Genomic DNA, 23,452 nt, shown 5'->3' on the forward strand with positions numbered 1-23,452 from the left:
TCATCCTTGCCGATCGTTGGTAACCCTTCATTATGCCGCGCCGTCGATACGAATGCGTTTTCCTTCTCGTTTTTCTCACCAACAGCAACAGAAACGAAATGTGCATGTAATTCGGTCGTTGGTCGCTAGAAACTCTCATTTCTAGCATATATTTTTTGGCTGAACTTTTTAACATTGGAAGCACGCTATGGACCCGTGTTGTGAAATTGTGAACTACGGTGTGTCTGTGAACTCAACTATATGTACCTATGCTTACAGTCAATTAAGCCTTTAATACTATTATTATGTTATTGAATATTTTCTTGAACTTTTGTGCAAACATTGAAATGTACGATATTTAATCGATACCATACATACTGAAAGTGACATGTGTATTTGGAAACAAACTTATAAAGTCACAATCTTTACTGTAAAAAGTGTTTTGGGTCTAACCAGTTGGATAATTTCAGAAAATATTTCGAAGTATTCTAACACGAATATATTAATTTATTCAAATACAATATTATCGATTTTTTTGAGGTATTAGTACAGAAATATATTTTTAAAAATTTATGTTGTAATTTCTATATGTATATCTAGTGTAACAATTTGAATTTTGAAATAAATGTCGGCTGTGAAAAAAGAACATAAAATAATCTTTATGTCGTTTGTTTTACAAACAGATAATTATTAATCAAATGTTGCGATATAATTAAAAGTTGATGGGATTAATCAATCAAGCGTAAAGGAGTAAAAGAAAAAGTATAAATGTATTTGGTATATTGAAATAATAATTGTACACGAGCCAAGTTATCTACACGTTCTTTGTTGCACATTGTTCTCACATTCTCTCTAAACACAGTCTAAGATCATGCTCTTTTCCCTAATTCACTCTCCCCTTTTTGGTTAACATATGGCTTATGTACGATACAAATATATTATATCATATTGAAAACTTGTTTTTATGCAAAAAGATATTTGAAATAATATAGTTCAACATATAAGACAATGTTACAAAGTTTTGTATAATTAATCGAGTTATGATTATTTTTAGACAACTATGAAAAATTGATATAACTGGAAAATATTTCTATGCTTACAATTACAACAAAAGATTTTATATATTTTTGTAATAATAATCTGAATTGTAATAACATATTTTGTCGCTATAAAGAATTTATATGCCCATTACAGTATGGCAAGTACAAAGGTATATTTTCACAGAATAAGTCCTTTAATTCTTAATGCATAAATGTAAATACCTTCTTCACTGATGTTAAATATGTTTCTGTTTATCATTAGAAAAACAGTAGTTGGTTGATGTCATCATTTGAATGTGAACCTATCAAAAGAACACCAGGGATTAAACGTAACATTTCACAAGTACTAGAAACTAGTGCTTTAGAAGTATCAAGCACTTATGATATAATGCCGAAAAAAAAGAATGCTAATAGCCTGTTTGCATTGCTGGAAGCCTGTGACGCACAAAGCCCTTCTGAATTAGTAGTTAGTAGACAAAAACAGCAAGAGATTCTAAATTGGTTACAATATAAAGTAAGGAAAGGCACACCTGCCATATTAATTTTATCTGGTCCATCTGGTTGTGGGAAAACAACAGCTCTAAGGGTTCTTGCAAGAGAAAATGGTTTCAATATTACAGAATGGATTACTCCTATTGATCAAATTATGGATGAAAATAGTAATTTCTTTCTTTCTCAAACCAATAAATTATTAGTAATATCTAATAAAGTGACGAAATAATTCTAAATTTTTGTTCAGACAGAATAATGAGACAAGGAGACAGATTTGAAGAATTTTTAATCAGAGCTACCAGATATAGTTCGGTTTTAAGTAATTATTCTAGTCGTTTACTTCTTGTAAAAGATTTTCCAAATGTCTTTTATGAGGAGAAGGAGAGTTTCTTTTCTCTTTTGCAGTAATTAGAATTATTTATTTTTTCTTTTGCCATTTTTATTGAAATATAGTTATTATAAACTTTAATTTTTAGAAGGTACTTTGAAATTGGAAAAGAACCTATAGTGTTTGTATGTACAGAAGTAGGAAATTCAAAATTGCTTCAAACGTTATTTTCTCCTAATATAAGAGAAAAATTTGGCATAGATTTAATTAAGTAAGTTTCTAAATATAATTATGTATTCATGATCTGTTCTTCTATTATATATATTTGATATAGAACCTTTATATTTTAGTATAAACTCTGTTACACAAACTGCAATGAAAAATGCATTAAAAAGAATAACTAAGATTTTGAATTCAATTGCTGGGCATATGTTACATGTTTCACAAAATAAAGTTGATGAAATATTATCAAATAGCATAGGAGACATTAGAAATGCTTTGTTAAATCTAATTTTCATTTCATTAAAAGGTAAATATAATAAGTTATAATAATACGCTTGATTTCTAAATGACATCTTAATATCATTAGTACCAGAAGAACGAGAAAATAAATGTAATATTCGAGAAGAGTCTTTAGGGCTTCTTCATGGTGTCGGGCGAGTAATTAATCCAAAAAGTGAGTAGATATTTTGTGTACATTAAGATTTGAAGACTTGCTGAATAAATAAATTTACAGGAATTCAAACTGAAAACAACTGGAAATTTGTACATGATCCTGATGAAATAGCAGCTTTCTTCCAGTCACAAGCAACAGTATTTTTGAACTTCCTGCAAGAAAATTATTTGAATACTATGGGAAACATAGAGGAAGTAGATATTTCTACAAATATTTTAAGTATAGCAGATGTTTTAAATTCTGAGTGGCGAGTACGTTTATTATTTATCGTTCAATTAAAAAAATTGTACATTTTGTTTCATACACAATGAAAACATCAGTATTAATATATATATATACATTAAGTAAAAAAAGTTATAATAAGAACATAATTAAAAAAATTAATATTAAAATTTTCAGGATCCTACCTTAAATAAAGTTATTTTATCTTATTGCGTCCGAGGTTTAATGGTAACGAACCAAAAACCCGTTTCTGGGTGGAATCCTGTAAGAAAGCCACCAAGTGATAAAATCGATGCGTTAGTATAATTAGCATAGAAACTTACAATATTTAATGCACTTGTAATTGTAATATATGTATGTAGCATTATATATGATGGATTATATGTATATAGATGAATACATAAATGTAACATTATCTATGTAGGCACAAATGTCTAGCAGCTGCCGAAATTCGATGGTACGATTCCATAATCAGTTCAAAATCGAAAAGTACATTGGAACAACCCGTTACCAACATCGAGGAGATTATTATTCAATAAAGTTCATGGATAATAAGGTTGTAATGAAGAAAGATGTATCGTATATATTTATTTATGCTTTATTTTCTACTAGAATCATGTAAATGTAAAATATAATATCGATAGAAATCGAATGACGCAAATTTGTTTGAGATTTCTTAGTTTTCGAAATGTTTGTATATATTGTTGAATAATATTATTTCATACTATTATTTATTTTGCTTAACATCGTCTAATATATAACAATCAGTATTTACGCAGAAAAACAAATGTTAGCGGGAATTACACTGATAAATACAATAAAAATACGTTTTGTGTAATTTATACGTCTTAAACGAAATGCTTTATTATAAATGTTCTTTCTACTAAAATTGGCAGTTAGACAACAAAATAATTTAATATAAGATTGTTACTCAGAATTGTTCGACGTAGCGAGTATTTTATTCAAAAAATAGACCTTACAATCTAACTTTTCTTCATAAATAATTATTCTAAACGATTATACTTAGTTAACACTATATTTGTACATCAATGTAAATTTTGTACGCTCACTAAATATGCTGTAAAGCGATGTTTATCAAACTTCTTTTCGGTTAAAAGTAGTTCATAGAAAAAATGCAACAACAAGCAGTCTTCCGCCTCAAATACCTTGTATTAGCGTTTTGTTTTAACGTATTTAAATACATAATTTGTATTTTATAGGCAGTCTCATCATTTTTAATTCTTTACAAAGACCAATGATAATTATACACAGAAGTATAGGTATTAATGTTTTTAATATATCAATCGTATCAGAAAATATCTGCAAAATATGCGATGGAATTTTTCCAAAGAGAAAATTGGACATTTTTTATTTAGTTTATTGAAGCAAATAAAGAAAATAACGATAGCCGTTATTAGGATGACACCAGTATAGGATATTCATGTAAGTTGATTTCACGAATGAAATAGTTATTATACGAGAATTACGCGTTTGGAAGATTCACTTCTTCTATCGTAGAAATAAGATTATCGAGACCAAATAAAAAGCCTTCTTCGTGGTTGCCTTGTTCCCATGGTTTCCTGTGCGTCACTCTATGTCCATTTGGCAATCCTCGTGTTTTAGCAAAATCGATCAACCAAACGCCAACTTTATCATCGTCGTAGATCATAAAAATACTACTACCAATTATCTGGAAAAGAAATAACGTACGTTGTATCGCTTATTTGTTCTCCTAAAATTCTGTTAAAAAAAAATTTTTAAAAACGAAAAGAGAGCAGTTCTTTTTTAACTGTTTTGATGTTCCAAGTATTTAATCGCGTATGTACAATTAATACATACTTCGTGAGTTTTGAAGTATTCAGACATCTCGATCTTTGAACGAAGATTTTTCAACCGTGCGAGCAGTTTTTCGCGAGTGTTCTCGCTTGTTCCAAGAAATAGATTCATAGTTTCGAGCACTTCCTGGTGTGACTTTACTTTCTTTAGGTCGGTGATCGGCGGACCACCGGGTAATTTCATAGCCTCAATTCTAAATCCGTGACTACAGGTCGAGCTCTGTTGCTCACGGAACTGCATGTACCGCAATTTAGTCACGGCACGTTGCTCGTGTTCTTGCTTGGTCGGAGCACTTGGATCAACGGCGATCATCTTTTGATATAGATCCGGTCTAGCGGTCGTCTTTGACACTTCCGATTCGAGGAACGTTCTCGTGCCCATCTTGATATCCATTACGTGCGGATCGTTGAAACCAAATAGTAAATCCTGTAGCTCTATGAACGTGTCACCTTTGTATTCCACTTCACGATAGTATCTAAAACATGAAAATGAAACGCTTTAAAATTAGATAGATAAAATGTTTTTTGACGATTATATCATTATATCGTTATATACTATTATAAGTAATTTACATTAAGAGATAACTAATCGGACGAAACTTTATCGGAATTTATAGCCTGTCGAAAAAATTGTTTGGTGTTAAAATGTTAAAATTGTTTAATTTCATTACAGCTTATCAATTACATATATCAATCGGTCTAAGCTTCGTTGATAGAAGATTACACGATAATTTACGTACTATTTGATAACATTCAAGTAGCTTTAATCCCCTTTAATTGTTGGTATATACATTTCTAAAAATAGTAAGATGCCTTTCTTCTTATTTGGAATTCTCTTTCACAAAAACTATATGCTATATTTATCATATATTTGAGACAATGAAACTTCTTACGTAAGTAATTATTAATTCATGTATTTTATTTACCTTGGAATGCAATCCCGTAATTCCTTGTCCTTGCTAAGGGCTTCGTAAACAATTCTCTCTGTATTTTCTGCTCCTCCAGTTTTTCTCTTCCAAACTGTTCCAGGCCCAGCGGGAGCGAAACCATCCGGATGCCCGGATAATTGAAACCAGGATTTTAATCTGTTCTTCAACAGAACGTCACTGGCTGGGGCTGTTAAATCCAAGGCGTTCTACAAGAAACAAATAAACAGTACAAATTTTCATATAAATACAATTAATAACTTAGATTCCAGATATAATTAGTTCTTAGCAATGATAAAGTTTACGATAAAACTATATTCATAATTTGTTTATTTGCAGCTATTTAACAATAGATAATGCATACATGTAAAAGTAAACTAGTATAATTGGACTTTAGTATATATTATACTTTTTCAACAGATAATGGATCTTAAAAGTATCGCTGTGATAATAGTAGTAATGGTAATAACAACAGTCAAATAGTAGTAGTAATAATGCAATTTTGTAAAATTACGTTGCAACATTTTAGAATTTCTGAAGTTTTACGAATATCAATTATATTTCAGTAGATAGGATAATTCATTGTTGCTTGTTGTTATTTATATAATTATCTTATGTATTTCGAACGTGCTAGTTATTTCTTAGATTAAGACTTTACCAAGGATGAATTTCTGCACGTCGATGTTCCCCGTTACATAGCTGTCAGACGTTTCGCTTTCAACAGTATCTCTACAGTGAAATATAATTGAGTAAAATAACGTTTAGAATAAATACTAAAAATAAACGATGTCAGATAAAGGAATAACATTTTACTTTCGTATAGTTCGTTTCTTTTATACGAACAATAAATATATACAAATATATACATTATATCGGAGAAATAACGTTTAAAATGGAAAGCATTCTATTGTATTATCCCTTTGTTAAATTCTTAATATTTATTAGCGCGTACGCGTACAAATTTTTCTATATTTTATTTCAAATTAAAATTTATCGAAAATAGCGATAGAGATTCCATTTCACTGACTACTCTCAATTATTAACGATTCGACGTTTTTCATTAGCGAAAAAGTATAAAACGAGAGGATGAATACCAGCGCTAAAAACTTCAACGAAAGATCCTCTTCTGGCATAGTGGTATCGGAAAGGACCAGTGGAAACTGTTCCATTTTTTGTATGGTCGCTGCATCATTAGGCAATTTGGCAAGGGCTCCGGTCGAGCTAGATCCAACACTGTTGGACCGATTCGAGCCCATAGAAGTGCCCCTTCGCCATTGACGGAAGGCGCTGTAAGTGCTGCTCGACGAAGCATCCTTCTGCCTTCGATGTTCCTTGTGGTTCGAATTATGATTCAGTCGCGTTTGCTCTTTGCTCGAAGGCTGTAACCAAAAAAATCTACTAAGAATTTAATCTAGCCGATACGATTCTAGTTGAAATCGTTGCTCGATTATTTCGAAATTAATCTCTTTAATAATTTCCGTATTCATTCAGAGTTCAAAGATATTTTATCTTCCTTAAGTATTATTACACTTTGACTACTGTATAGACCGTTTGATACGAGAGAATTATTCATTTATACGGATATTAAGACTACGGATTTTTATGGATTTATAGAAAATTTCGAAGCTACAAAATTATATCAAATACCCAAAATATAGCACTTGCTATAATATTTAGCAATTAAACAAATATTTTCTACCTAGGTTAAAGTAAAAATTCGCATAAATATCTACTATTTATTATACTATAGTTTCGCGTTATATCGTATACGTATATCCTCTTCACTTTCATTAAATATAAAACATTTCGTTTGCGAAGCACAGGTAGCTGTTATATAATGACATTTTTTACTGCTCTCAAGAAGGAACGAATTTATAAATGAAGAACATGATTAAACTGTGTCGTTTAACTGTACGAAAAGGATATTCGGCATTTATTTGCAAAATTCGACGCAGCTGAGTAACAGAATATCGAGCCTCGGCAGCGTAACGTCAGAACGATAGATATTCGATTATACCAAAAACGACCGTAGTGAAACGTGTGGCCAAAAGTCCAATGGATTTCGAAAATAAATTTACACACCTCCTTTCTATAAGATAAAAATAGTGTGCGATTGTTACGCGACTCGTGCATTTTGTAATCAAACACCGGTTCATGTACGAAGAGGGGAAAACACGAGGAATGCCCGTGTCTCCTGATTTTCCAATTTACAACACATTTCCTTCGCGAGAACCGAAGTCGCTGAACTATCAAATCGCAATGATTATAAATTAAATATCATTACTGACTAATAAAAAAAAAAAAAAAAAAAAAAAAGAAAGGAGAACAAGGAACGTCTACTGTAAAATAAATATTTTGTTAATCATTCTTTTTTTACGACCTCTAAGTTCCTTTTCTATTCTAGTGGACTAAAACATTAATTTTCTCGATAAAAGCTATTCCGTGGCATTCCTTGTACTTCGCCTTGCTCTTCGTATGAAATCGAACGTATCCTTCGTTCGTCAATCGAAAGCGACTGAAGCAAGGAGTAAGGAGAGCGTGCAGCAGGCGCAATGCACATGCCCGCACGTGGTCCAGCGCACGCAACAAATCGAAATCCATCGGCAAGCGTCGTTAATTGAGTTTAACGAGTGGCGAGCGTCTCGTGCTAATTGCCGCAACGCCATTCATAAATAATCCAATTAAGACGTGTCACGTGTATTTTTCGCTGCGAGTGTCAAGCGAGTCGCGATTGTAACAATTGAACGGTCGACGCGCGTAATGTTCGGATAATTGCGTGTAAATTGGTAGCCGGAACTAGACACGCGGAACATATATATACATATGTATATATACGCGTAGAGAGCTGATAGAGTGTAAATGGAATGTAAAATGGAAGGAAACGCGTGGTTACGAGAATAAGTCGCTCGTATCGACAGAGTTTCTCTAGGGACCTTTAAGTAAGTAATTTCCGATAAACCTGACGTTATCTAACGTCGAACAATTTATCGGAATTTTATATTTTCCTAAGGGTAATGTAAGTTGATAAGTTTCGTTTTTAGGATAACAGGCACGAACTTTTGATCTTTGGTTTTGTCACGGAAACTGATAAAAAACCGAGCATGTAATTGTAACAATGATTAATAATAACAATGATTAATGATTAATCCTTCGATTAAATGTTTAATGGTTTTACGCATAGATTACTACCTGTTAAAATACAATATGGACGAAGATTTTTCTCCTTATACCGATAGATAGATACCCATAGATCAATTTATAAAGAATATATCCAGTCGTTCTATTTTTAGTTTACCATTCCGATACATAGTTACGGTACTATCTGTTCGATATAGTAGTATTTTTGTCGAATATTTTCAACGTAGAATAAATAGCGTGGCTGTTCAAAACAGTTGGTTAATAGCGTGACGAGAAGCGTGCTTCGATCGGACAGGTGGTTCGTCGTGGAATTCGATTTCGCGATACGCCATTCATTTTAATTTAGTCGACAAGGTCCGAACGTGAGGACATGGCAAAATTATACCTTGCAATTCCCCAATGTGATTCCATATTACAATGGCGATTGAGATTGGTGGCGAATCGAATGATTGATCGACATTGTTTCTGAATTGAGCTGAGTTAACGATTGTTTGTTCGAACGATTGTAACGTTGAGACGATAATACATACATTTAACGTTCTTTGATCAAGAAATATAAAGTAAGAACTACACGGTGATATTGCTACACATTTATAAAGTTCTACGACAAATTGTATATTTGTGTACACAGTCAATTACAGAAATCTACATACATCCTTTAGATAGAAAATATTATAGTAGAAATTCTTTTCGACACACTCAGACGCATATTAAGTTAAAATGTAACGCAATTTATTTACTTTCGCCTTTATTATGAAAAAAGAAGTAAGAAAAATATAAAATACAATGTCATAGAAATCACGTGCATCCGTTGTATCTACGCGAAATCATACAAATGACGAGTTTAATGTAATATTAAACCTTATAGGTCTTCCTACTGACATTGAGAAAAGGAAAGGTTTCGTAACTTCTGACGTAACTTTATCTCAAGATATTTTCGAAATAAATGTTTTAATACTTTATATTTCTCTTAGAAATTCATTAACGCATTAATGGCAATTGTATTGCCACGTAAGTATAACAAATTTTATTGCAAAGTGTATTTTTATTTCCTCTGCTAAATCACATACGCAAAATTCTATAGATAAATTTTTCTAACTCGTTGATATACATATGGTGGTTGGTAGCTGGTGGTACAAGCGGAAAGGGGGTAATTCTACGCGAAAAAAGAAGTCGAAAATATAGAATAAAAATTTGTCGTTCGAGGCTTTGTTTTCGAGAAAATCGACTTTGAATTTTCGCTCGGTACGCGTGCGGTACGTTATAACGGTCTCAATGGAAAAATTAAAAAAAAAAATTTTTATTCTATATTTTCGACTTCTTTTTTCGCGTAGAATCATCCCCTTCCCGCTTGTACCACCAGTTACCAACCACCCTGTATATCAGTTAAAAAAGAAAGAAGAAAGGAATTTAACCATTTCATTTGAAATAATTTAATGCATCCGATTGACGTTGGCTCGTCATCGTGATCCGCGTTGCTCGCATTTCAAATGAATATATACGAGGGTCGTTACACTGTGCGTAACCAGCCAGTATATTTGATCGTAGTAAACAACCACGTGGCAATCAAGGAGATTCGAATTGCGCTGGCGCAACAGTTATTGTCACGATGAGAATTACGTCAAATGCTAGTTAGATGACCGACTGTAAATAACCATAGAAAAGCAGAATATTTTGCGAATAAAACAGAAAAGTACACCATTCTTTAATATTAGATGTCTGCTTGAACAATCGGCAACGCGCGTGTATAACGCGATGCGAGGTAAAATGTAACTTACAATTTCGAATAATTTTACCATTTGCGTTCAAATATAGGTGGACTAGGCGTTTTTAAAATGAAAATTTTATCAACATTATAATGTATCTCGTTTCTCGTTGCAAACGTATCGTTGCTTGGGCAGATTTTGTTTGTGTCACGTAATTATACGTTTGAAGAGTCATGAGTCAGTACGACTGATTATGGCAAACACGATGATAGTTTCAGACAATAAAACTGTCGTTATTCGATCCTATTATTGGTGCGGTATTTCACAATGGTATATTTTCTCGTTTTTGACGCGACGTAGAAATAAAAATTCACCACGGTTCTCTTATGTTTTTACGTATCGTGTCTACGTGGTTTATAAATCAAATTTCTCTGTTCGATCAAAAAGATATAAATACGAGCTTACGACGTAACGATTAATTTGCAAATTAAATTTTTCTGCTTGATTAGATCTGAATGTTGAATCGAAACAAGTTGGTATAAACGGACTATAAATCACGGTAGAAGGAACACAATTGCTTGGATCGTCCGATCGCGAGTACTCGCAGAGTCGATAGAGGAGTTCAGGATATTTACATTCGATATACGATCATGATCGATCGGATGCCGGTAATCACGGCACGCTTGGAATAAAATATGTAAGGAATGTACGTGTATAACGAGCTGTCTTCGGTGCAAATGTCAACATATAACCAGCAAAACAGCTTTCGAGGAATGGTTTATGAAACGGTAGATCGAAAGCTACGCGTAGACAGCAATGACGTTGGAAACTCGGTTTTACGATCTATTTTTTTTTCTTCTTTTTTTTTTATCTTGAATCGCATTTGCGATACATTTATGCGTTGTTCGGTATCGATAACGAAATCTATAGTCGAAATTCTAAAACTGATCCGTCAACGTAAGAGGACACAAATCGTATTCAAAATTTTAATGAGCGAATAAACATATGTTAATTCGGCATGATACTTTCAGTGATGAATTTCAATCATCAACTGTTCTGTAGAGTATGGAACGGATAATTACTATGGTTTTTTTAGTATTTTACTATGTGTTCTTAATCGCTGTAGATTTTAAGATAAAAGTTATCTTTCTTGCGTGAAGTACCGGCGCGTATAATCGATCGATGGCTCTATCAATATCGCTGATTAAATCGACATGGATCTTTGAGGATTTTGGAACTTTCTTGCTACTCGGAAGCATTGGAAATAATTATACGAAGTTATAAGAAACGAGGCTGATGATTTTCATTTTCGTACAACAGAATATATACGGTAGAATATAAAGATTCGATAAAATTGATATCACTCTTTTTTTTTTACTTGAAAACGAAAAGGAAGAGGAGGAGGAGGAGTGTATTCTTTTGTTTGACAAACGTGTCGAACAATAAATCACGCACCTACGCCTTAGCCTTCGGCTATATCGTCACAAGAACGAGGAAAAAGAAGCTTGTAACTCGTTTCGTAAGTAGAGTCGTGTTTTACGGAGCATTGACGTCACTGGTGTATTCAGATTGCATTGTTGCAGATAAGTTTCAATCGAGCACCGTTCCAGTTTTAACGTTTAACAACGGGAGCCACCAGATAAGCCAGATTCACTGCATATCCAACCCGATAAGAGAATCCGAGGGGAAAAACAGGATTCATTCGTAATTCACACTTCTAAACATTTTATGTTATATTGGCCTTATATACTGGCTACAGAAAGTATTGGAACATACACTTACCTCTTAATAAACAAAATTTCATTTTCATAAGAAGACATTTTTTTGAATCGTACGAAAGTGCTGCTAGCTAAACTACCGATACGAAATGAATAATATGTTTTGAATCTAATTAATTAGCGTGTAGATGCTATAATAAATACAATAGTGTACCAATGCTTTCTATAGTCACTGCATAGTAACTTGTATTGTCGAAACGCACGGTTATCCCCTTTTTATTATTATTATTATTATTTTTACTAATATTATTTATTCTGTATTATTATATTATTTCGCAAAGCGTCACAAATAACGCGGAGAAATAGTGGAAAAGAAGTGCGCGCAACGCGCGCAAACATCACGATCGCGGAAGCGCGATGTTTTTCTTTAGAAGCTTGCGTCGTCCTCGATAAAACGGATGGCGAAATTTTCATCCGAACCATACACCAGAAAAGCGACAACGACCTCGGCTCAAGTGCGTCAATGCACGAGCAAGACGATTTGATAAAAGTGCAACCGTAGCTTGTCTTCTTTGCGAAAGCGAGGCGAATTGTTGTCTGGAAATAATGGGATAAGATCGCGTACACGCGCCTTATATTATTTGCTGATTTTTATTCTTCGTGACTGAATCGCGAACGCCGACCTCTTTTCGCGCACGAAATATCGCGCCGCTGATCTTAGTAAATTGCACGTCGTTTACAGAAAAATTGCTAGGAAATAAGTACAGGAAAGTTCAGGTTTAGATTAAACAAAATTTGGATACTTATCTTCGATTCTATCGTGTTCTTACTCTTATAGTATGCCTATCTATAGTATATCTATTGTAACGTAAAATTGCACATTTTTCTACTTTTAATATAATAACGATCGAGGGATATCTTTGTTCTTTGAACCATTTTATTTGTAAGAAGCGCGAAACACGCAAAAGTTATAAAACTTACGTCGAATGATAAAACCAAGCATTTAAAAACTGTGTATATTTTTTAATGTCTATTGAAACGTGGCGTCCGTTTCACATCCATTTCGCATAGACTAGAAGAGCACAGCAGGATTGAAAAAAAACCAGAAAGAATAATTTTCAAAAAACTACAGAGTCGAGTTTCCGAATTCCTGTTAACCTTTGGTCTACGACGAACGATCCGGACAATGTACGTCTTTTCAAAGACACTGGAAGAAAACTCGTTTCGCTATTAACAATTTTAATCATTTTGTTTAGAACTGTATAGATTTAACGATTTTAAGTTTTAACTTAGACTGCAGAGTTAAGCGATAGTACACGTCGAGTTACAACGTAGGTCTTCAAAGATCTACCGAGTTCAAGTTCGTATATCTAGATATTATATTGCGCCGCCTTCGCATCGATTTTTATGCAAGCGAAAAAGTCATAAAGATCAGCCACTCGTTGATTATCATCCGTTTGGATGATATTTGAACATCACCTGTAAGAGATTGGTACAACCCCTATGGAAAATATTCATTACGATCAATTCTTCTTCTTTCTTACGTCATATCCTTCGAATGTTAAGGTAAAAAATGTATTAAATCGCTAATGACTGTATTGTTTAGGTGCACATAGGTCAACATCAATATACAGGGTATTCGGGCTGTTCCCAGCGTTTTTCTTGTAAACGATCAGTATGCGGAAAAAATGAAAGGGGAAACAGATGAATGATTCGAACTGAGCTACATGTTCGCGTGATAAAATTTTGTTCACAATAGCAAAAATGTATGTGCATCTTGCAGTTGCGCTATTTTTTTGAAACGGAAACCTTCTCTGTTTTTTGCACACATCGAAGCCTCTCGTCGTTCTACGAAAAAAACATGTTCGAAGATTCGGTAGTCTAAAAGATATTGTAACTTTAATTTTGTAAAATTTATCGTAAGGCAAAGAAAATATAAATACGAGAGTACTTCGTTACATATTTCTTCGTTCTCCATATGATAAGTTTTGTATAAAATTAGTTAAAATCTCTTTGAAATCAATCAGTTTTCGACCATGTTTAATACTTGATCTTTTCAATTGATGAGACGATCCGACGAATGCAAAAAAGATATTATCGTGAATATGTATTTCGGTCTAAACCGACCATCTGTCTTTTCCGCTTTTTTCCTCATACTTGTCGTTTACCATAAAAACGCTGGCAACTAATAACATAAACACCTTCTATGATAAAAATGGGAAAAGTAAAAAAAAAAAAAAGAAGAGTACGAAGTAAGGCAAATGCTAAACGATGTTAATACGTTTAGTATCATGGATATTTTTTTACCAAAGACAGGAATTGTTGTAAGTCGGTTTGCAGAGTGCTTATTCAGTCTTAACGCTCAATTAGTAAGACGATACGCTTTTTACGTAATCGGACGAATTGAATTTGATCCTACTTAAAATACTATAGAACGTGCAGTTTCATGTATTTTATGCTTATAGCTGCACGTGTATGTGTTGTGTGTATATGTAAAAAATGGATTAACTTTTTTTAAAGCTAATAAGTTACGAACCTGAGCATATTACACGTATATGTGTCTTTATTAAATTTGAATACGTACAATAAAATTATCATTAAATTACCTATATATTTTAATTTGTTGTTAATCGTAAATTTTACTCTTTTTTTTACTTCCATCTTATTTAATGCCCAGCCATAAAGTAACAATAACAGACACGATGATCTAAAAAAACATTTTGAAAATTCTCGATTTTATTTTAGTAGGTTGATGTTAATGTGTTGTTTAGGAGTTCAAGATAATAGCATATCACGCTTTTAATAACCAATTTTTTCCGAGATAATAGTGACGATAAAATATGACGTAAAATTAATAAGTCGATGTTGTTATGGTACTGTGTTATGCTACGTAAATCTTTCATCATAGTTATGCCTAAATTTTTTTTTTATCGCATCTACTAGCTATTACGTGCGTTATAATATGCAAATAAATATGCATTGCACAAATACGAAAGGTTGCTACGATCCTCGGGAACTTCTCCCTGCGTCAGAAGAAAATAATCTTCTTTTTTCATAGATGACATTGATTAACAGTAATTACAATCAATCGTTATGCAATTTTTTCAAGCGCATGTAAATTTCCTCCTGTAGTAATAAAATTCTAGAATAGTGTAACTAATTTATACGATACATTCAAATTCCTCCGTGATGTATTAACGTTGTTATTGTATATTGTGCCTTCCGTTCCTCTCTTTCCCCAATTTCCATATTTATAACTTTTGCCCTTTTTTTATTCTGCATAGAAGTCAAAAATTTATTACAATTATATATCAGGTTTTAACATTAACAAAATCTCGAAGCAATAGCATATTTCTGGATATTTCTCCTTTTGTTTAATACTTTTTTAGATACTAGTAACAACTTTCACAGCGAAAGACTGTTACGCGGTCGAATTAAGGAAACGAACAACTATGTCTGTAACGTGTTCTAAGAAGAATAACAATCTTGAAATTCAGAATAGACGAAGCGGAAATCAAGACAAGAACAAGATGAAAACGAGGCAGAAACATGATAAAAGAGGCAAAAACAAGGTATAAACGTGATAAACGAAACGAGGTAGAAACGAGGTCAAAAAATGTCGTAACACGAGTATAAGAAATATAAAGAACAACAAAAAGCCAGTTTCTCAATTAAAATGACGCGGAAATTAAATACTAGATCGACGTCAATGACATGATGCATATGTATATGTATATTACTTGTTGTCGCTTTAAGCAAATGAGGGCTCTAAAATGTCGATCAATGATCCCCTACAAACGTGACCCCACAGGAAAAAAACAATTTATAAATCAAGCCTGACTTTATATGTACTATCATCAATCGAAAGCCATTCGATCATGTGGTTATATTTTTTAACGATAACACCAACACGCTATTTGTTATTAAATAGACATTTTCCAATTCGTCAACTAAATATAGTATCGTGTATTTGCCTATATGTATATTCTATGTTTTACGTATGTAAAGCGAAGAAAATAAATTTTCTTTTATACTTTAAATCTGTAGAACCTGAATATATAAATTTTATATTAATACGATATTAGTACAAGTTTGATAATAAATATTATTTGGTAAAACATCTTCTGAAAAAAGAAAAACAGAATAAGAAAGACTGGCGAATGATTTTTACGTAATAGATAAGTTTTGAGAGATATTTGTCTCGATTTTTCACGCTCTGCAATTATGATTAGGATTAATATTACTGTATTACATAATCAAATTGTAAAGAAAACAATAATTTATCAATGAAAAGGTACTAATTCGCTGTCTATTCAATTACTTGAGAAATAATTATTCTTCTCGTCTGTTTTATATTGTTGTTACAGCAGGTAATTTATTTCTATTGAACAATTTTCCTGACAGTCTGCATGTATAAGTGGGTTTCATATTAAAGAATATAAAAGGAAAGCGAAGTATAATTTAATTTACTGGGTAATACTGATCATTATCATTATAGAGACATTGTATGTTTACTCTGATATTATATTCTCCAGTGACGTATTATTACGATAAATGTAGGTATCTCGAAATATCAAATAAATTTGACATCTTTGTAGAAACTTACATGCTACGATATCGAATTCCAAGATATATTGACTTTTTCCTCTGAATTGTGTAATCAGTATTAAGATTTAAGTGCTCGAATACTTTCATTGAACCAAGTTATGGTTACAACGTGCTTGGCATTTTCAGATAAAAGGAATAACACATGCTCTGTACGATGGGAATAAACGATTAATTTAAGAAGCTACATAATCGTAACTCTTGTCAATGACGATATGAACTTGCAGATAAAAAAGCTGATGTATATATGTATACATATATATATATGTGTGTGTATATATATATACGTTCGATAAATAAAATCCATGTTAATATACTGTTCCTTAATCATTCTGAAGAACCTCCGCCAACGATATCCGAGATTATTATGATACGATGTATCATTAGAAGCACGACAATTTCGAAGCAGCACGCTCACAGAGATTTATCTTTTATCAATCGCGTATACAGTTTCGTAATCGATAAACATTCCACCTTAGCCCATAAAAATGTATAAACGCAACATCACCCGAACGCCATCATCCACGGTGTTTATAAACAGTTAAATCTACAAATGGTATAAGGTCGTACTAAAAATACTCTGCAATCTACGTGTCACTATACGTATCTAATTAATGGCTCGATTAACATAAATAGTTTAGCGACAAAGGTCGTGGCGAGAGCTATCGATTCTGTTTACGTGCAGCTCCTTTTAACCAATGATTCTTAACTTCTATATCATCTTTATTATTGTTCCTTTCTCTACCTGAGATCGATATCTATTTTTAGAACAAAATCGAAATGAGAAAAAAATATTTCTCGATGCTTCTTTAAGAAGATCATTGATATTTCTACAAGGATACCTTCACCTCATTGCTATTCTCTCTTCCTGCTAGACGAGTGACCCGTGGTCCATATGAAACTAGTTTTTTAATAGTCTGCTGGTGTTCCAGATAGATCATTGGTCTTTAGACTCGACATTTTCGCTTTGCTCGCATACAATGCTCGTAAAAGTCGAATTCTGATATATGTAACGATACTTATGTAATTGGTATGGTAGGCTGTTAACGCGTTTATGATATACAAATACACGTACGATTGCAACCAAACTGATACCATTTGGCGAACGTATAGTATCTTTTTAACAGTGTTAATAATAATTGAGCAATTCACAGGCCAAAGTGATTAAATTCCACTTTTGGAAATTTTAGTGCCGAAGTACTTGCTCGTCTTATATAAATCGATCGGTTTCCTCTGCTTTTTGTTTTGCCAAGTTTACCGATTTGGCAAGAGTAACTCAATTACGTATTGCATTATAATTTGTTACGTATTTGTTCTCACTGTTGTCGTCGAGAGTATAGGAAGCAAGGAAATATTTAATCGGTAATTTTTAGTCGATCGTAACGTGATTAATTCTGCTACGATCTGCTTGCACTTCTTTATTTGACTCTTATTTCCATTTTAGTGGAAAAAAGAATTGCAACGGAGGATCATGTATACCAATAACAGTTCTTCCATATTTTCCTCGCGTTTGGAGATACCTTTCAACATTAGGCAAAATACGATTGGGTCGATAATGAGCAGAAGAATGCGACAGGAATAAAAATGATAAAAACTAAACTTGAAATTTGGAAAGCTGAAACTGGTTGCACCGTGTATACGTAATTGATCGAATAACATGTAGAATATTTAAATGAACGTGGTACATATCTCGCGTTCTGTGTGGTTATTAGAATTATTACATTCTCCTTGATTGACGTCGTCTATTACGTAGCAAAAATATGCACCTTGATTTCTTCGTGGTGCGCTCATATCGTATCACGTGAAAGTTATCGATCTATACGAAAAAAAAGTAAAAATGAAAAGAAAAAAAAACAAAAACGAGTTAAGAATAACAGGGCAATAAACAAACTTGAGTCGACTCCTCCTAATATTAAATTTTCATTGAATTTTGAGAATAAAGACGTAAACAATTTATTCGTAATATAACGATCAATCTCGACAGTTTTCGATAATCATATATGTGTTATAATGATAGTTTTCGACCGGTGCTGCGTTACTTTTTTAAGCTATTACATGTTTTTTTCACTATAATTTTGTTATCGTCAAACGCGTCTTATCGATCAATCGTAATCGATGGAAATGTCGTCGATTAAAGGTAAATTTACAATAATTGCGCTGGATTTGTAAACATCGTGGAAAAAACCAAACTGGCAATGCTTGCTTCCACAGTGTAGATAAATAGTTAGATAGATAATGGATGGAATATGGAATGGAAATATGGAATGGAAATTTCATTAAAGGGAAAGAAGGTTTCGATACATAGAATGAGCGTCGTTTTCGAGTTTTCCTCTGCGTTAAAAAATAATTATTTACTATGTACGATCGAACGGATTTCACGAAGAACAAGAAGCTTCTCTCATCCAATTACAGAACATAAGTAGACCATCCATTTGTTGTTTCGCAGGGTAATGTATCTATTTACGAGGAATGATGTTATATATCGAAGCATAAGTAATTGAAAATTATGAATCATCGATGTCATGTAAAATGATTGTAAATTTATCGTTAAATATATTTTAGTATCTCTTAAGTTGTAGAGTGCAACTGCACTTTTCATACACACTGATAAAAACTGAATAAAATTAACGTATCTATACGCGATTATATATGATAATTTTGTTAGTCTGCATACTACAATTACGATATAGTTTCTGCCTTTGTTTTATTACTACTAAATGATTCTGCAGATACGTGAGGATTATGAGGATTGTTCTACTTTCTGTGTGTACCAGGTTATACGAGGTGTATCCTTCACGTTATAGGAATTATCTGATAGCATATTTATGTATACGGGCACAAATACGATTAATTAACGTGTAACCAAAAAAGCAAGTTTATAATTTTATAAATATGCTAGCATTAGTTAGTTAATTAAATTATTTTATGTAGAATAATAATTGGAATTTCTTACGTAGAAGGGTCAATGAATTCTTTGTATAATCGAGCGATACTTCGAAAATTTGGGCAAGAAAAATTGGGCAGACTACACAGTCAAATGTTTCATGTTCATTTATTATTATTATAGATAAAATATAGTTATAAATAAAATATATTAATACAAGTATTCGTATAATACCTAATTTGTGTTCCTAATGTTTGCTTTGCGTTCAGAAACCTTGATTCCATTTGTCGTATAAAGCGTTTGGGAAGAATCACGTTATCAAATTGTATTTATGTCTGTCATAAGTTTGATATTCAAAGTATTTTATATCCATGAAAGTGATTGTTCCTTTCGTTGCATTTTTTCTTATTTCATAAGCAACAGTATAGTAGTATATGAGATATAATTATCAGCACGAGGAATTTCATAATTGTAACGGATCACACATTCGTTAATAACTCATATTTTCTTGGAATTACACCATAAACACGTATGAATTCCATGGATTTATTATCCTTCCTTATATCCAAATAGTATTAAAACTTCTCATTTTGAGGTAATTTTCCGAAAGATTTGTTTTCAATTGTATCTCTCGCCTAGTACCAACGATATGAATTCTTTCTTCTTCTTCTTCTTTCTCTTTCTTTCTTTTTTTTTTTTTTTTTTGGACATAGCAACATATTCAATTTAACTTGAAATATTGCTATGAGTCACACACGTACTCCGAATAAATCGTAAGGGCACTGGGAATTTAATGCATACATCGAAGGTTTACGAGTATTTTAAAACAACAGATTACTACGAAACGAGCAAGCAGCGTTTCATCGAATTACGGTGTTCACACATTCAAAGTACTGATTTATGAGTACTTTTATCGTTTCTTTTTCAATTGCAACCATCAAATAAGTTGCACGAAGTTAATGGTTTAACACGTTCTCTGTTCCAGATATAAAGTAATCCTTGAATTTGTCATCGAGCACCGCCTTGAATTTATTCATCTGCCTTCATCGAAGGTCGACTGTTCAAATTTCGAAAGTCTGCTCGATTTGTTTTCCTTTGAAATCTTTTTGCCAATTGGTCTCCTATCGCGTTAGCCGCTATTAATCAATAAATAGACACAATATAGATGGTAACAAAATTTTGACTTGCAGTTGCAACGAACAAAAGTGACGTACTAAAAATACAAGACCGGTTTGCATAGCTTAATTTTACTCTTAGCAGAAGCGTAACTTAGTCGCTCGGATAGACGATTGAACAGGTGCACGAGACAGTATACCAATGCAAGAGTCATAATTGGAAACTTGTACACATCCGTTATTATTAACGATCTATATCACAAAAATTCAAACATTTTCATCTTCGATTCAGAGGCTAATAATAAAACATATTTCATTTTCAATTTCTTAATCTTCAAGTGGGGTCGTTGAATCATAGGTCGGGTCATCAAACCACACGAGTTTGGCTTAGATTCAAGTTAATGTACACGATGTTTCGCAATATTTAATCTTAATTTATATTCTACGTATCCGTGCATAACTTATTAAGTAATCTCATACAATTGCTTTGGAAATAAAGTTAACAGGTTATCGTGAAATTAATTAAAATATCACGTTTTGTAGTTAGAATATCTATGCGTTTGGATCAAAATAAAATAAACGAAATCGGTATTAAAACACTGTCAACTTGAACACAGGGTCTTCATGGTAATTTAATTCAGATAAATACCAATAACTTAATGATAAAATATATATGAATCATAACACGTTCCAAATTCGGAATAAAAAAGAGAATGTATATTTTTATCTGACAAATTGTCGATCATTTCTTTAGGAAATGAAGAAAAAATCCAAATTTTCTCGTCATCTCCAGCGACTGTTTTATTTCTAATCGAAAGTCAGAATTAATATTAAATGAAACACGCCGACGCTGTACGAATAAATACCGCGAAAGGGAATATAACGGCGAATTGGAAAACAGAACAATGTTACCGTTAACGAAGTCACATGTGAATACGGATCAATGTTTTACCAAGAAATATAGCTTCACAATGATTACTTGTTCAAATCGCATCATATTATGAGTCAATTCCTAGATGTACAAGTATGTAGTATCTTGTTTATCCGCGTACAATTAAATTCATGTATTTTACGCGAATAATAAAGAAAAAAGAAAACACGCAATCAGATCGTCAATCTCATTTTTACACACCAATTATTCGACCGTGGGTGGTTATGCATTTTTGGTAAATTTAGGATCCAAATATCTGCAGAATGCATATAATATACAAAAGTATAAAACGATATTTCAAGTACAGCGTTTATTATAAAATTTAGTAGGTGAAACAAATTTCTATTTACATTGGGGTTAGGTTAGTTATAAAGACATAAAATTGCATAAATATTCACAGTCTACCAATTATTTTTCTAACGTTCTAGACGCTTGAAAAAGCGCTATATTACAAAGTGTGCATACTACGAAGCATCTCCTATAATGAAACCCTATAGTTACACTACAGTCTATGCATCGTCGAAGTTTCTCGTACTTCGATTGACTATCGAAGGTATTCGTGGCGTGCTAGCATCGTGGATTGCTGGATCGAAGTAAGTTGTATCTTTCGACAGACGTACCTTGTTGAAGTGAGCTTGCAGAAGCCGCTCATATTGGTCAGCAGCACGGAGACAGAGCCTCGTGGTGAATGCTTCCATTCGTGCTGGTAGGGGCGCGTGGCAAACACTGCTTGACATTATTCCTTTCTTCGAGCTGGCACTCCTCCGGAACACGCACGCACAGTGTGTACAAATAAAATCGTCAGTCGCTACGCACGGACGACGGACGCACTTAAATCGCGATGATCATTTAGAAGCAAGCTAACCTCAATCGACGCTCACGAGTGTATCGGTTACTTTAGGCGTGGCTTCCGACACTTATTCCATTCAAATTTTCAACGCGATTTTCGAATTAATTATATAATAATTTTTCACACTTGTACAAATTTATTCTTATTATCTTGTCCTTCTAGTACTCCCGCGAATATTCGTAGATGCCTCTTTCGAGTGTACTTCTTTCACATGATACAAGCAAACCACTTTCACGTGGTACCTTCGAGTAAAAGTTAACTCTGAAAGTATGGATGTCAGTTCTTCACCTTTGACGTTGTCTTATAAGTTGGAATATCGAAACACCGGATGTTACGACGATACTGCTTCCAATAATTGATTTGTGTTCGCAGAAAGTGAATAATTTCTTAGCGACAATTTCGTTACTTTGAAATGCTATTGAAGAAGCGTGCAAGCAAAACTGTCGATATTGCGCGTGCGCTGTACAGATTAAACTACCCTGCAGAGGAAGTTAAAACGACAATCGTGATTGGTGGAATCGAATTCTTGTCAACGACTTAGTAAACCGTTCTGTTGCTTCCGTATAAATATAAATACGAGAAATAACGTAATAATTCGTTCACTACTTTTCGCTTTCTCAATGCATACTGAGCAGCGGAGAGAGTTACATGTAGTTTTATCGTCTCGACGCTCTCCCCTCCATTTTGTGTCGGCGTCCGATTCTCGCTGGCGCAGATGTCATGTAGGTAAGTATAAACGTAAAGTCAGAACAGTGAATAGGGCCATTATTCGGGTCACAGTCCCTTTTTATAGATTGGGTTCATTCCAAAATCACTATAATATTATATAACACATTTTTTAATCGCAACAATAAATTTATAATAGACAGATATAGTGTAACACCATTTATTGAATCGAATAGTCGACCGAATTGATTTATATTTGAACGTAAATTTTTATTATATAAATGAAAAATAACCGATAATGAAGAAGAACCGCTTATCAATCAAATATTATACTTTAATTC

General features: G+C 32.9%; 2 protein-coding genes and 1 long non-coding RNA gene across 11 annotated transcripts; 2 read left to right on the forward strand and 1 right to left on the reverse strand.

Annotated features, from left to right (window-relative positions):
• Positions 1 to 11: 11 nt before the first annotated feature.
• Positions 12 to 4,100, forward strand: LOC126864614 (cell cycle checkpoint protein RAD17). Of its 7 annotated transcripts, none has more exons than XM_050616131.1 (11): positions 12 to 519; positions 1,034 to 1,189; positions 1,282 to 1,678; positions 1,759 to 1,915; positions 1,988 to 2,110; positions 2,190 to 2,368; positions 2,429 to 2,515; positions 2,576 to 2,766; positions 2,915 to 3,033; positions 3,162 to 3,293; positions 3,958 to 4,100. In XM_050616131.1, the coding sequence occupies exons 2-10, from the start codon at positions 1,175 to 1,177 to the stop codon at positions 3,274 to 3,276; spliced, it is 1,383 nt and encodes a 460-aa protein (XP_050472088.1). In that variant the 5' UTR covers positions 12 to 519; positions 1,034 to 1,174; the 3' UTR covers positions 3,277 to 3,293; positions 3,958 to 4,100. The 7 variants fall into 7 exon arrangements, with proteins under 7 accessions (XP_050472088.1, XP_050472083.1, XP_050472084.1 ...); XM_050616126.1 differs by lacking the exon at positions 3,958 to 4,100 and adding an exon at positions 663 to 901 and having other exon boundaries at positions 3,162 to 3,954; XM_050616127.1 differs by lacking the exon at positions 3,958 to 4,100 and adding an exon at positions 663 to 749 and having other exon boundaries at positions 3,162 to 3,954.
• Positions 3,315 to 23,324, reverse strand: LOC126864618 (inositol-trisphosphate 3-kinase homolog). Of its 3 annotated transcripts, none has more exons than XM_050616139.1 (5): positions 22,216 to 23,324; positions 6,593 to 6,893; positions 5,499 to 5,707; positions 4,577 to 5,048; positions 3,315 to 4,427 (listed from the first exon to the last, which is right to left on the reverse strand). In XM_050616139.1, exons 1-5 carry the CDS (start codon positions 22,245 to 22,247, stop codon positions 4,221 to 4,223), a joined length of 1,221 nt encoding a protein of 406 aa, XP_050472096.1. In that variant the 5' UTR covers positions 22,248 to 23,324; the 3' UTR covers positions 3,315 to 4,220. The 3 variants fall into 3 exon arrangements, with proteins under 3 accessions (XP_050472096.1, XP_050472094.1, XP_050472095.1); XM_050616137.1 differs by having other exon boundaries at positions 6,593 to 6,877; positions 22,216 to 23,312; XM_050616138.1 differs by lacking the exon at positions 22,216 to 23,324 and adding an exon at positions 7,581 to 7,777 and having other exon boundaries at positions 6,593 to 6,877.
• LOC126864636 (uncharacterized) lies at positions 8,300 to 16,979 on the forward strand. The gene is made up of 2 exons (XR_007689264.1): positions 8,300 to 8,437; positions 11,735 to 16,979. It is a non-coding gene; the product is annotated as an uncharacterized LOC126864636 (long non-coding RNA).
• Positions 23,325 to 23,452: the final 128 nt, after the last annotated feature.

Source organism: Bombus huntii, chromosome 4 (assembly GCF_024542735.1).
Source record: "Bombus huntii isolate Logan2020A chromosome 4, iyBomHunt1.1, whole genome shotgun sequence".
Lineage (NCBI taxonomy): Eukaryota > Metazoa > Arthropoda > Insecta > Hymenoptera > Apidae > Bombus > Bombus huntii.